Below are 14,897 nucleotides of genomic sequence, written 5' to 3'. Positions count from 1 at the left end.
GTTATATTTTCAAAAAGACTACTCCCAGTTTCAGAACGTAATTAAAAGCATAAACACTGTTGTAAGCCTGAAAAATAATAGAAATAATGCATAAATTGTAGGACTATTTACAAAATCTGAAATATCAAGCTCACAAATTCTGTGAATCACAAAGATAACTAGGTCTTACGAAAAGAAAAAATTAACAGGATTAGTCTTTCTACAAAAGCCCTACAGTGTGATAATTCTGAGAAGAGGTACAATTACAATGAAAGATGATGAAAAGCTGTATCCGTTGATATTTTAGGTGATATTTCTCACCTGTTCTGGGTTTGCTATGAAGTTTATGGCAGTATGATGGCGATCATCTTCCTGTAATAAGCTGAATGTAAACTGATAATCAATCAAAAGGCTGTCTGTAGGGGAAAAAAAAATACAATCCTGATATGTACTTTTAAAAATTGACAAAAGTTAGGTGAAAATATATTGCATATCAGATTTGAAAATTATTATCATTAATTCTTAGTGGCCTATTCAAGACTGGCAAACTATAAATCTTTGTTATCAAGCAACAAAAAGCAAAATATAGATATGAAAGTAGTCCTAACGCTTCAAAATTCTATTTATTACTTCTCTTACTATTATAAAGGTTCTACAAACACTGTAGCCATTCTGGAAACTACACAAGAGAATAAAATAAAGTCATCCACAATCTTACAATCAGAGAAAAATACAGCTATCACTTTGGTGCATTTTATTCCAGTTATAATTCTGTAGATAGAAAGACGGGGAGACATTTTGGTATCCTAGTTTCATAAAAGCAAAATTCTTTGAAAACATGAATTTTAATAGCTAAATAATATTTCATCACATGCCATAATGCATTTACTTGGACCTATTATTGTAGTAATTTTTACTTTCAGCAGTTTTTAAATGACTCTGTGATAAGTATCATTCTACAAAAGTGACTCTTATTAACAATTGGTAAAAAGAATTCAGTGGTAAACATTTTTAAATTTTGTCCATGTATAATAATACTGAAACCAAGGTGAAACATTTAAATGTTATAGGTCATGAATAGCTTCACATGTTGTGAGTGAAGTATCACTCATAATGTTAAACTGCCACCTTTTATGGATCAGAAAATAAAGGATCAGAAAATAAAGGAATTAAAACATAATTCTGAACCAGTTCATGTAGGTCAAATCTGAAAAAGCCTCCCAGAATAGAACAGAGATGAAAATCACTGAAGAGGAATATCAGACATACAAATTTTCAACATATGCAGGGAAAGTGTTGTTAAAAGCAGACAATCATAACAAATTGAAAGGAGCACATATATGTTAAATATATGATAAAAAATCTGTTGAAGATTCAAACCTAAATGTTAAAAGGAAATGCCCTGCATAAAAGATAAAAAGATATTATTTGGCCATAAAGAAGAATGAAGTACTGATACCTGCTATAACATGGATGAACCTTGAAAACATTATGATAAATAAAAGAAGCCATCACAAAATCTACATATTCCATGATATCATTTATACGATATTTCAGAGTAGACAAATCTTTAAAGAGAGAAAAAAGGTTGCCCAAGGCTAGGGGAAAGGAGAATGAGGAGTGACTGATAATATGTACTGGGTTTCTCTTAGGAGTGAGGAAAATGCTATAAATTAGATAGTGGTGATGTCTGCACAACCTTGTGAATATACTAAAAAAATCACTGAATGTACACTTTAAAAGAGTGAGACTTTAGGTATATGAATTATATCTCAATAAAGTTGTTATTAAAAAAATAGACATCCAGGCATATCCATATGGGCATGTGCACACATGCGTGTGTGCGCACACACACACACACATATATTCATACAAACAAATTAGTTATTTAGAAAGCAAGATTAGGCAAGATGCTAGGTGATCTTGAATAACAACATGTCAAAAGTCAAGAAACTGAAGCAATATTTTATGAAATATATATACTCAACCATCCTGTCTACATAGAAAAACAACATAATGATAACTCCACATAAGCAAATGCCCTAAAATATAAGATCTACATACTCATCCTGAAAAAAAATTATTTATACAAATACTACAACTAAGAGACAAATACAGATATGGAAATAGCATAGCAAAAAGGTCTGTCAGTGAACAGATGACAGATTTCAAGTTAGAATAAAAGAAGAAAACAAAGTTAACTTTCTTATGTCTAAAATCAGATTGTTGACAAAGAAATGTAACACAACTAAAAAGCTACTAAAATAATAAAAAATTTCAGTATGTGGCCAGACATAATATAAAAATATAAGTATATATAAAATATATATATTTTATATAAAATATAAAAAATATAAAAATATAAAATATAAAAAATATAAAAATATACAGTTCTTATTTGGGGGCTATTTTAACACAAAAAACCCACACCACCTTAATTGCTATAACTATATAGTCAGCCCTAACATCTAAGATCTCCAGACCACTTTCAATGTATATCCTCTGCTTATAATAAAGCTATCCTGAGAGTACAGAGTATTCGAGTCCTATAAGCCTTCTTGGAACTTGAACACAACGTAATTAATGCATAATTAAAGTACACGCAGAAATTGAAATCAAGAATGATGTCAAGAGAGATAACAGGCAGGTGAAAAAGTATTAAACGGATAGAAGATTAAATGCGCCGCACAAGATTTCAGTGCAAGGCAGCAACAAGGAGAGGTAAAATATTGCTTCAAAGGAGATGAAATTTTGCAGTGAGTAAAGAAAAGCGGTTATTTGTCAAACTCAAAGGAAGAAAGGTTGATACTATTTCTATGTCTAGATTCTAAGGGGTCGACACTGGGAAAGAAAAAACAGTCAACACTTCCCCTAGAGAAGAGTCACGTTTCAGGATACAAGTTTCTGTTAAAGCAAGATAGTAGAGTTTCAAAAAGAGAGTAATAATATACTTGGTGGTTTAATTTAAAAAATAATAACATTTTTTAAAGGAAAGAAATATTAATGCCCCAGAACCAATGAGCATACTTAGCTCCCAGGTTCTTCTTTCTAAACACCATTCTCCAATATAAGGAACCATGGCTTCTTGGAAAAATGGTTGATTACAGGGCTAGGGCTGGAAAGTACAATATGAGTCTGAAATTTCTTATAGTGTCAGAAAATAAGGAAGTACTCAGAGGATGATAGAGTCTTGCCAAAACAACAGAGGAGACAATTTGAGGGAGTTCCCGATGGCCAAATCTAGAGCAATTTCAGCTGTAAAATAAATAACAATAGCAATGTATCATAAGCCACAATATGTGTGTGTGTGTATCTCCATGGGTCCGTACTGATAAATACAAATAAGTGAATAAACAAATAAATGAAGGAGAAGAGACAGCTCTTCCTTATAGTTAATAAATGTAGAGGAAACAGAAGAAATAACAGAATAGAAAATCACCATTTGGCAAGAACATCAATGTATGGTAAAAATAGTGGGTGATAGTATGGTGAGAAATAGGACATTTACACAATTTCAAAGAATTTCCCCATAATACACTCACTAAATACAATAAAAACAGTAACTTTAGAGTGGAAAAACTGGTAGACATTGTGCATTAACAAGCGACCAAAGACAACAACACCAATAATGGAACAAATTGATATCATATGCTTCCCGACAGGATGCACTGAGAAAAAACACACATCACTTCTGTGGTATCCTTACTAAAAATGCATAACCTGAATTTCATCATGAAAAAACATCAGACAAAACCAAATTGAGGGATATTCTATAAAATAACTGTCCAATACTTTCCAAGGGTCAAAGTCATAAAAAAAAATGTGCACATTTTTTGTAAATCTGAAATTATTTCACATGGAAAATTTTAAAACAGCTTTTAAAAAAGCTGCCTATATGTCCTCAAGTTTCATTCATGTCATATATTACAGGATTTCCATTCAACCGTCAATGAACATTTAAGCTATTTCTACATCTTGACTCTATTAAACAGTGTGGCAATGAACACTGTAATGCTATTATCTCTTCAAGATCCTGATTTCAACTCTTTTGGATAAACACCCAGAATGATATTGCTGGAGCTCAGTGAAATAAAACAGTCACAGAAGGACAAATACTGCATAATTCTACTTATATGAGGTATCTAAAATAGTCAAGCCCATAAAATTAGAGAGTAGCAAGATGTTTGCCATGGGCTGAGAGGAGGGGAAAAACAGGAGTTGATAATCAACAGACATAAAGTCTCAATTATGCAAGGTGAATAAAAATTTGTTGAGGATAGATTTCATGTCAAAAATAAGATAATTTTTATTTGATTTTAAAACTGCCAATATGGAAAAAAAACAATGAATAAAATTAATTTAAAGGTATGATATGCTGGTAGTTACAAGAGAACAGATGACATACCTAAAGATATTAAGGACAAATTAAAGAAAAATAATTCTGAGAAATATTTCCTTTGTCATGCCATGTTTGGAAAAGAAAGAAATACACTAAAAGTGTATATTAGCTTCTTATTGCTGCTGTTACAAATTACCAGAAACTTAGTGGCTTAAAGGAACATGAATTTATTCTCTTATAGTTCTGTAGGTCTGAAACCCAAATGAGTCTTACAGGGTAAAACCAGTGTTAGGGGTGGTTCCTTCTGGAGGATATTCAAAAAGAATCCACTTCCTGCCTCTTCCAGCTTCTGAAGACCTCTCATTCTTTAGCTCATGACCCCTTCCTTCCTCTCTTTCCAACCTCTTCCTTCCATCATCACAGTTCCCACTACTGTAGTCAAATCTCCCTCTGTACCCTTTCAGAAGAATGCATGTAATTATACTGGGTCCACCAGAATAATCCAGGAAAATCTCATCTCAAAATCTTTAACTGAATCATATCTGCAAATCCCCTTTTACCATTTATGGTAATATATTCACAAGTTTCAGGAATTAGGACGTGGACTTCTTTGGAGGGGGAGGCCATTATTCAGCCTACCACAGTGTCATTACATAGACAAAAGACTGGGAAAGTATCGGATACAATGTTACCAATAATTTTCTCTGGATAGAAGAATTTCAGTGATTTTTAATTTGTCTTTTTGTCTATTTCTTTTCTAGAATGAAACACACATTACTTCCATAACTGGGGCCAAAACGGGGGAAATTTGTTAAAAGAAGTGTTCAGAGAACTTTTTTCTTTTGATCCTTGATCTTTAATGTGTTTTTCACATGACTTACACTTACATGTTAAGAAATTAGATTTATATGGTTGTATATCTTTCCAGAAATGGCATATCTAATTCCTAATTCACTTATTTCTTAGGTATAGACAAATAAAAACATGTAAAATAATTAGTCTCTCTGCCTAGTCTTCTCTGGCTAGAGCAAACCAAGGGTGAAGTTCCAATATGCAACAGCAGACTTTTTTAGGTAGTTCAGTCAATACTGGACTAGCAGTCCAGGAGCAAAAAAAAAAAAAAGTGGCTGCTATTCACCACAAAGAATTAATAACAAATTATATACAAAATCAAGCTCATGAATAAGACACAGACAGCATGTTAAAAGGAGTTTAGGGCTTCCCTGGTGGCACAGTGGTTGAGAGTCTGCCTGCCGATGCAGGGGACATGGGTTCGTGCCCCGGTCCGGGAAGATCCCACATGCTGCGGAGCGGCTAGGCCCGTGAGCCATGGCCGCTGAGCCTGAGCATCCGGAGCCTGTGCTCCGCAACAGGAGAGGCCACAACAGTGAGAGGCCCGCGTACCGCAAAAAAAAAAAAAGGAGTTTAAGCAAATAAAACATCATGAGAAAAGATTTTAACATGCACAAAATGTTTTAAAAGGTCAGATATTACAGCAAACTAATGATTAATTGCAAAGTGATGACTAAAAATTTATACATAGGAAAGACATTTTGAAAGAGAACTTGAACTATGAAGAAAGTTTCTGAGTACATTACATATGGGGGTGATGAAGAGCAAATGGTGAGTATTTGTTTTACTCTTTTAACGAAAGCTATATAAAATAATGCATTTTTAAGAAAATAGTAACCAGTGATAAAAACCATCAAACATATTGGAACTATCGATATATCTGAGGTCTAAGAAGGCAAACATGCCAGGATCACAAGTGAGTGAAATCAACCTTGACTTGTGTATGCTGTATCAATGCACTGTTCATACAAATTTCAGAAATTCTTAATTTGAATATTTTGAGGAAGGAACTAAGGCCTAATGATTTGCTTTTTTACCAGTGAATACTGTATTTTACTTTTTTTTGTTTGTTTGTTTGTTTTTTTGTTTTTGCTGTACGCGGGCCTCTCACTGTTGTGGCCTCTCCCGTTGCGGAGCACAGGCTCTGGACGTGCAGGCTCAGCAGCCATGGCTCACGGGCCTAGCTGCTCCATGGCATGTGGGATCTTCCCGGTCCGGGGCACGAACCCGTGTCCCCTGCATCGGCAGGCAGACTCCCAACCACTGCGCCACCAGGGAAGCCCTGTATTTTACTTTTAATTTAGCATTATGCACAGTATTTAAGGAGAACTCAACTGTAATCTCCCATTTACCAACTGGGTTATCATATGTAGGTTAATTAATCTCAGTGAGATTCAATGGTACAATGAGGATAAAATTGCCTACCTCATAGGATTGCTCTGTGGGTTAAACATAATTGTGTTAGTATGTATTGGGCTTGACTGTCTCACAAAACAAAGGCATTCAATAAATATTATTTTACTTTCATTATTCACTATATTGGCTCTGAATTAATTCTAAAAGATTTCAAAAGTCAAACAGATTCTCATATGTGTATTTATATAGTTTTATATTTGTTCATAAATATATGAGTTCATGATCATGTATTCAGCCATCCTGAGGGGTGTGAAAAGGATGCATACAGACTTTGACAACAACATCAAGAATTCAAATATGTTTTAAACAATGGCATATGTATAAGTACATGCATTTGCCAACTTAGACAATTGTTTATTAAATGATAAAACTTATGCTAATATAAGTTCAAGTATACTCACAGTGTAAATATATCACAGTCATATTTAAAATGTAGCTGCAGGCTCTATTTACAATAGCCAGGAGGTGGAAACAACCTAAGTGTCCATCATCGGATGAATGGATAAAGAACATGTGGCACATATATACAATGGAATATTACTCAGCCATAAAAAGAAACAAAATTGAGCTATTTGTAATGAGGTGGATGGACCTAGAGTCTGTCATACAGAGTGAAGTAAGAAAGAGAAAGACAAATACTGTACACTAACACATATATATGGAATTTAAGGGGAAAATATGTCATGAAGAACCTAGGGGTAAGACAGGAATAAACACACAGACCTACTAGAGAATGGACTTGAGGATATGGGGAGGGGGAGGGTAAGCTGTGACAAAGTAAGAGAGTGGCATGGATATATATACACTACCAAACGTAAAACAGATAGCTAGTGGGAAGCAGCCACATAGCACAGGGAGATCAGCTCGGTGCTTTGTGACCACCTAGAGGGGTGGGATAGGGAGGGTGGGAGGGAGGGAGACACAAGAGGGAAGATATGTACATATCTTATGTATATATGTATATGTATATGTATATGTATAACTGACTCACTTTGTTATAAAGCAGGAACTAACACACCATTGTAAAGCAATTATACTCCAATAAAGATTTAAAAAAAAAAGTTAATTGTTATAGTGATATTTTTTTTTAGTAGACTTGGAGGTTTGTGAACACGGTTAAAGGATAATAACAGTTAATCAAAAAGACTTTCATAAAATAAATAAATAAATGATAAATAAAACGTAGCTGCAGGAACAATGCCTCAGAAAATGAACTAAAATGATCCTTTCATGCTCTATTGCCCTCACCGAGCTGTTTGACATACTGCAAGCAGCCTGATTATTTTAAAATTAAAATTTAACATTTAACTCTCCTCTTAACATCCTTCAATGGCTTCTCTTTTTTCTTAAGATTTTTCTTAAGTCCTTACATGTCCTATAAAGTGCTACATGATTTGATCCTGCATATCTCACACACCTCATCCCCTAACCCCCCTTCACCTAGTTGTGTGTGTTAAAGTATTAGTATATCATATGCCATGTTCTTTCCAGCCATTGACCTTTGTGCAAGCTGCCCCCGCTGATTCTACTCCTTCCCATACTCACACCATCACCACTCCACTAACCAAGTCATCTTTCACATCAAAGCTTCATTATTCTCTTGCTTCACCCACTTCTACTCCCGGGTCCACAAATTAGGTCAAGCTCTCTTGTAATCTCTTGTAATATAGTCCCAAAGCATCTATAATTCTCATTCAGAGTTCTTATGACAATCATATCTAGGTAACTATATAACGAGTTCAATATCTATCTTCCCTACAACTTTATAAGCTTCAATGGATCAGAACATGTTTTGTTCTCTGTAATATCCCCAGAGTCCAACAAAGTAGTCAGTCAATAAACATATGTTGAATGAATAAACAAAAGTGAGTCAATTCCAATAACTGACAGTCTCTCCAAGCACTAACAGTATAATTCTTTTTTTTTATGATTAAGAACTTTATTTATTTTTTTAAACATCTTTATTGGGGTATAATTGCTTTACAATGGTGTGTTAGTTTCTGCTTTATAACAAAGTGAATCAGTTATACATATACATATGTTCCCATATCTCTTTCCTCTTGCGTCTCCCTCCCTCCCACCCCCCCCCATCCCACCCCTCCAGGCGGTCACAAAGCACCGAGCTGATCTCCCTGTGCTATGCGGCTGCTTCCCACGAGCTATCTATTTTACGTTTGGTAGTGTATATATGTCCATGCCGCTCTCTCGCTTTGTCACAGCTCATCCTTCCCCCTCCCCATATCCTCAAGTCCGTTCTTTAGTAGGTCTGTGTCTTTATTCCTGTCTTACCCCTAGGTTCTTCATGACATTTATAATTCTTAAGTAAGTAAAAATTAAGGAGAAAAAAATATGTCATCCTTGTGCATTTTAAATGATAATATTAAATTGTTTTTCACATAATAAATATTCAATAAATACAGTATTTCCTTGCTTGCTGAACACTACTATCCATGCTTACAATTATTAATTAAGAATTTCTATTGAACTTGAAACATTTAGAATAATTGCAAAGGCGAAATCTGTTGCAGGAATTTTGCAAGTGGAACACTTGCTAGATATAATATCACAGAAAAAGCACAGAACCTTTGTGATTAACCACACTCTGAATGACTCATTGTGTGGCCTAGGATATACACTTCAACCCATGGAGTCTTACTTTTTTCATCAATGAATAAAAGAGGATGGACCATGATCACCAATGCCTCTATGTCAATGACTCTAATTTACGGGTTTTCACATAATATACCATGATCTCTTCAGAAGCCACCTTCCTTTGCTTCATAGTATCTCCAAGTAGCTAAACTTTCCATTATTCTGCAATGACATATGGAAAACTGCTTAAATTTTATTTGTAGCAAATGTTCCACAGGCTAAGTAGAAAAACAAAGATTGAAACTCATTTGTATTTAAATCAATGGCTGGTGCTTAAAGCTGTACTACTTTATGTAAATAAATTAAAAAATAATGTAAAGCAACTTTTACTTGATAACCTATAACATGATCTCCAAACATTTTTGGTCAAACACCCTATCAATAAAAATACTTGCCCATACAGCCACAATACATGTGTATTCATTCATTTGTTAATAATTTACATGTGTACTCCAGTATATATTTACTGAAAGCCTTCCTAGGAGCCACAGGCTTTTCTAAGTATAGGTTCCAACAACAGGAGGTCTTGGGTTCACAGATTTTCTTTCTAATGAGTAAAGAAAACCCACATTCAAGTTAACAAACAAGTGAGATAATTTCATTTCAGTGCATTAGGATGGAAAAAAAAAGTTATTGTAATACCTAAGGGACTCTATTTTAGGTAAGAGTTGACTATTAGTTAGAGATGGAGTATTTGAGGCAGAAAAATAGTAAATACAAAAGCCACAATCTAAGGTAAAGTCTGGGATATTTTAGAACAAGCAGATTAAGTCATTAAGAACTTTTATAAAAATACAATGACTGCCATATAAATTCCCAAATGTTCAGGAATCTAATCCTGAACTCCGTTTTGTTAATTGATTCCTATACCAGAATAGGAACCAGTACAGTTAGAGTTACCCTAGGTATGAATATCAGGTGGGAGTTTCTCACTAATATTCCTTTTCACAATTTTACTGAATATTCTAAAATTGCAGCATATAAAATAAACTTTAAGATAATTTATTCCATGCATACTCTTCAAAAAATTGAACTGAGGGCTTCCCTGGTGGCGCAGTGGTTGAGAGTTCGCCTGCCGATGCAGGGGACATGGGTTCGTGCCCCGGTCCGGGAGGATCCCGCGTGCCGCAGAGCGGCTGGGCCTGTGAGCCAGGGCCGCTGAGCCTGTGAGTCCGGAGCCTGTGCTCCGCAGCGGGAGGGGCCACAGCAGTGAGAGGCCCGCGTATCGGAAAAAAAAAAAAAAAAAAAAATTGAACTGAATGAATTCTAATTAGAACTGCATTAAATTTATATATCAATTTTTGTAAGCATATTTTCATATGAAGACTTCATTTGAGAAAATAGTTTAAATTTTTAATTATTTAGTCCCTGTTTTCATTTCCTTTAACATGATGTTTTTACCTTATTCATATAAAAACAACTCTAGGTTAAGTATACTGCGAATTTTTGTTGCTCTAGTTTTATTACCTGTGGTTGAGAGTGAGTGGTATAGATCCAGAGGTGGGTATAGACCCAGGCTGCCTGGATTGAAACTGGCTTTGACATTTCCTAGCCGTGTGATCTTATACCAATGAATTAAACTTTCTCTGCCTCTTTTCCCTCAAATTAAAACAATGGCAATAATAAGCATACCTTAAAAAACTAAAAATAGAACTACCATATGACCCAGCAATCCCACTACTGGGCAAGTACCGTGAAAAAAACCATAATTCAAAAAGAGTCATGTACCACAATGTTCACTGCAGCACTATTTACAATAGCCAGGACATGGAAGCAACCTAAATGTCCATTGACAGATGAATGGATAAAGAAGATGTGGCACATATATACAATGGAATATTACTCAGCTATAAAAAGGAATGAAATTGAGTTATCTGAAATGAGATGGATGGACCTGGAGCCTGTCATAGAGTGAAGTAAGTCAGAAAGAGAAAAACAAATACCATATGCTAACGCATATATATGGAATCTAAAAAACGGTACTGATGAACCTAGTGGCAAGGTAGGAATAAAGACGCAGACATAGAGAACGGACTTGAGGATGCAGAGCGTGGGGAAGGGAAGCTGGGACGAAGTGAGAGAGTAGCACTGACATATATACGCTACCAAATGTAAAATGGATGGCTAGTGGGAAGCTATTGCATAGCAGAGGATGATCAACTCGATGCTTTGTGATGACCTAGAGGGGTGGGATAGGGAGGGTGGGAGGGAGGCTCACGAGGGAGGGTATACGGGAATATATGTATACATATAGCCGATTCACTTTGTTGTAGCGCAGAAACTAACACAACATTGTAAAGCAATTATACTCCAATAAAGATGAAAAAAAATAACCATACCCTTCTCATTTGAGGATTAAACAAGCTAATAAATGTAAAAAGCTTAAAATAGCCTGGTACAATAAGTGCTCAATAAAGTTTAACTAGTATTATCACTATTTTAAAATCAGGTGGTTTTCCAGTTTTATTTAATAAATGATCCTAAATAATGAGCTATATATCTGTGGAAAAAAGTTGTTCACAATAGGAATATTATATATGCTATTACTCCTTTTATGTAAAATCGTTCTCAGGACATAAGTTATTTAGAAAGACATGCATTCAGCATTTCCCAAGAAAAAGAGGCAATTCTCTTCCAAGGAGGAGCCACTCAGCAGTGGACCTGAAGAGGCTGCTGCCAGCAAGAGCAGCAGCTCCAAGAAAAAGAAAAAGCTCGGAAAGCTACCCCAGGGAAATGAGAATGGACATTTCCCTAGTACGGCATAACTTGCAGAGATATTTCCCAACCCATCCCCTATAGCCCAATAAAAATAAAAACAAATTCACAAGTAAAAAAAAAGAAAAGAAAAGCACATTCAACATCTTCATACAAATAAGGAGCTATCAACCCTTGCTCAAGACAGATAAAGCGAGAAAAGTATGTTCAGGAGATGAGCTGCCACTCTGCCTCACAGCTGGGCACCTTTGCAGAGGGCACAGACAGCACAGCTCCACTTGGGAGTCCTGGTGGGAGGTTTTCAGACATTTTTGTTTTCCTCATTAAACTTTCTTTTGTTTTATTTAATTATTTTTACAGTGTGTTATGTTATTTACACAACCAGAATAATATAACACTTTTATTATAAGTATACAGTCAAATAAATTTTCATCTCTCTTCTAGGTTAATTCAGTAGCAATTTTTTTTCTCTCAGCTATTTTTTTTTTTTTTGGCTTAGTTCCCAGACCAGGGATTGAACCTGTGCCCCCTGAAGTGGAAGTGCAGAGTCTTAACGACTGGACCACCAGGGAAGTCCCTCTCTCAGTTATTTTTAACTTTTTCATAATTGTGCTGTATTGTCCTTCATTTTGTAATATGCTAAAATATTAAATAATTCTGAAATAAACATTTTAAAACACTAGAATATAAGCTTCATAAAATGTAATAAGAACACATGAATCAAAGAATAAGATTAAAATGTCAACCATGTGATTCATTTATGTTTTGTCAGATAATTTTCAATCCATCACGTCTTCAATTTGTGAAATATAAAAATTTAGATTTTCTGTGTTGATCAAGGTCACTTCTGCTCTATTTGCAGATGGACCAGCCAGACCCTATTTAAATTGCTATTTATATTTATTAGTTAAAAAGTCACATAAACCATTAAAGTACAGTATATTTCATTTAAAAGGGGAGAACCTTTTAGAATAGTTAAACTAAACATAAGGTTAATTCAAGTTTTAATTTTAAGTAATAAAATTGAGACTGATATTTGTTATTTTAATTTACAGCTATAATAACACTTATTAGAAATATTATCTCTCTTTTATCAAACAAAAGAAAAAAATCAAATTCAATAAATAATATGCTTATAAATAATGTCCTTCAGTCCAAGACAAACATTAATTAAATAAATCAATAATAATTAAAGGGTTTACAGTGAGATGAATAGATCAGTATTTTGATTTTTAGTAATATAATCTAAGGTAAGATGTAATGAGTGGTAGAGGTGAACACTGAATATAAAAGTAGTAATTAAATTCCTTACTCTTAAAAGAGGCAGTGTATTATTTTCATCACAAAATTGCACACTGAACTCTACACAGCAATAGGAGAAAATCAAGTAAAATAGTAATTGTTCAGAGTAAAAGGAGAAAAAAACCCAAATATGTTAGATTACTTGGAAATATACTGAAATACAATTGACAGTGTGGACATTACACATAGTAGGAGCAAAAAGTAGATGATTTCAGTAAGTGACTTTCCGTACTCTGATTCTACTCATTGAAATATACCCTCTATATAACATTTTCATAGTCGAGTCTTTCATCTTGTGTTTAAGGTTTTCTTCATTATAATTGTTGTTATAATTTTTTAAAAAGCATTTAAGAAAAAAAGAAACTATACTACTTTGTGGTTACTACTTTTCATATTTGCCAAGAGGAGTACTTCAATGTTTACAAGGGTCAATCAAATTTGATATCATTGCTAGAAACTCTTTTTATTCCATGTGATGCATGATAACTATCTAATACATTTGGTTTGGGGTTTTAAATTGAAGTTTAAAAAACTACTATGACTGTCTATAGGATATAACTGCTGAAGTATTACATTCAATTAAATTAACACCACATTGCACTCAATTGCTTCAAGTTACAGTGTGGACCTGCATTTTAAATTTCACTCCAATCTTTAAAATCAGAATCGTTTCCATTAACACTATTACAAGAACTACTGACCTTTTCTCTTTTTTTTAACACCATTTCTTTTAAATGTTATTAAACTTTAAAGGTCTCATAACAAATGACAAGACTGCCATCTAGTGCTTCATGACTATCGTTTTACCATTTTTAAAAGAGGGTGAGAGTCCTATATAATAAATGAGCTGTCCAATATGGTAGCCACTATTCACACGTGCCTACTGAGTAACTTAAATGTGACTGATTTGAATTGGGACTGCCATTAGTATAGCATACAAACTGTATTTCAAACACCTAGAAGAAAAACTAAAAAAAAAAGATAGGTCATTGATGATTTTTTATACTGTGACATATTAAAATAACATTTTAGGTATGCTGAATTAAATAGAATATATTATTCAAAATGATTTCACCTGTTTAATTTTTGTGATGTAGCTAGTAGAAAAATTTTAATTCCACATGTGGCTTACATTATATTTATTTTGGATAGCACTGATCTAAAGAAAAATCAGCTTAGTCTCAAATATAAAAGGCTTAAATATTAGTATATTTATTATTCCTAAAAAAATGGAATGTAATTTACTTGTGTCCATAATTGTAACTAGTTACTCCTTTGGGACACAAGAAACACTAAAGATTCAAGAAGAATCAATTAAGAATATCTAATTTTAAGAAATCAGACAAAAATATGTCTCCATAAAATCCAGGATGTTTGAGAGAAGTAAAACAAAATGAATGTGGAAAATATAGACAACAAGGATCAATTAAAAGACATAGAAAATAGATAATATAAACATCAGTAAAGAAAATAATTGCAAGTGGATTGAAACATATTAAATATGTTTGTGTCCATAAATTTACAACAAATCTAGTTGTCACCTTGGAAAGATATTAAGCAAACAGTTCTTTATTTTGAAAACCAGTAAGTAAAAAAAGCAAAGCATTTATCATGCCTTTCCTATATGACTGTACCAATGAGA

General features: G+C 33.9%; 1 protein-coding gene across 1 annotated transcript in view; it reads right to left on the bottom strand.

Moving 5' to 3' along the window:
* ATRNL1 (attractin like 1) overlaps positions 1–14,897 on the bottom strand; it is a 679,297-nt gene that overhangs the window by 437,537 nt on the left and 226,863 nt on the right. The window contains exon 22 of the mRNA XM_060125653.1: positions 301–395. Coding sequence (XP_059981636.1) covers positions 301–395 — 95 coding nt within the window. The remainder of the gene's footprint in view (positions 1–300; positions 396–14,897) is intronic.

This window comes from Lagenorhynchus albirostris, chromosome 16 (genome assembly GCF_949774975.1).
Source record: "Lagenorhynchus albirostris chromosome 16, mLagAlb1.1, whole genome shotgun sequence".
Classification (NCBI taxonomy): domain Eukaryota; kingdom Metazoa; phylum Chordata; class Mammalia; order Artiodactyla; family Delphinidae; genus Lagenorhynchus; species Lagenorhynchus albirostris.
The sequence above is the reverse complement of the archived record's forward strand: the minus strand, read 5'-3'. Positions and strand labels throughout refer to the sequence as shown.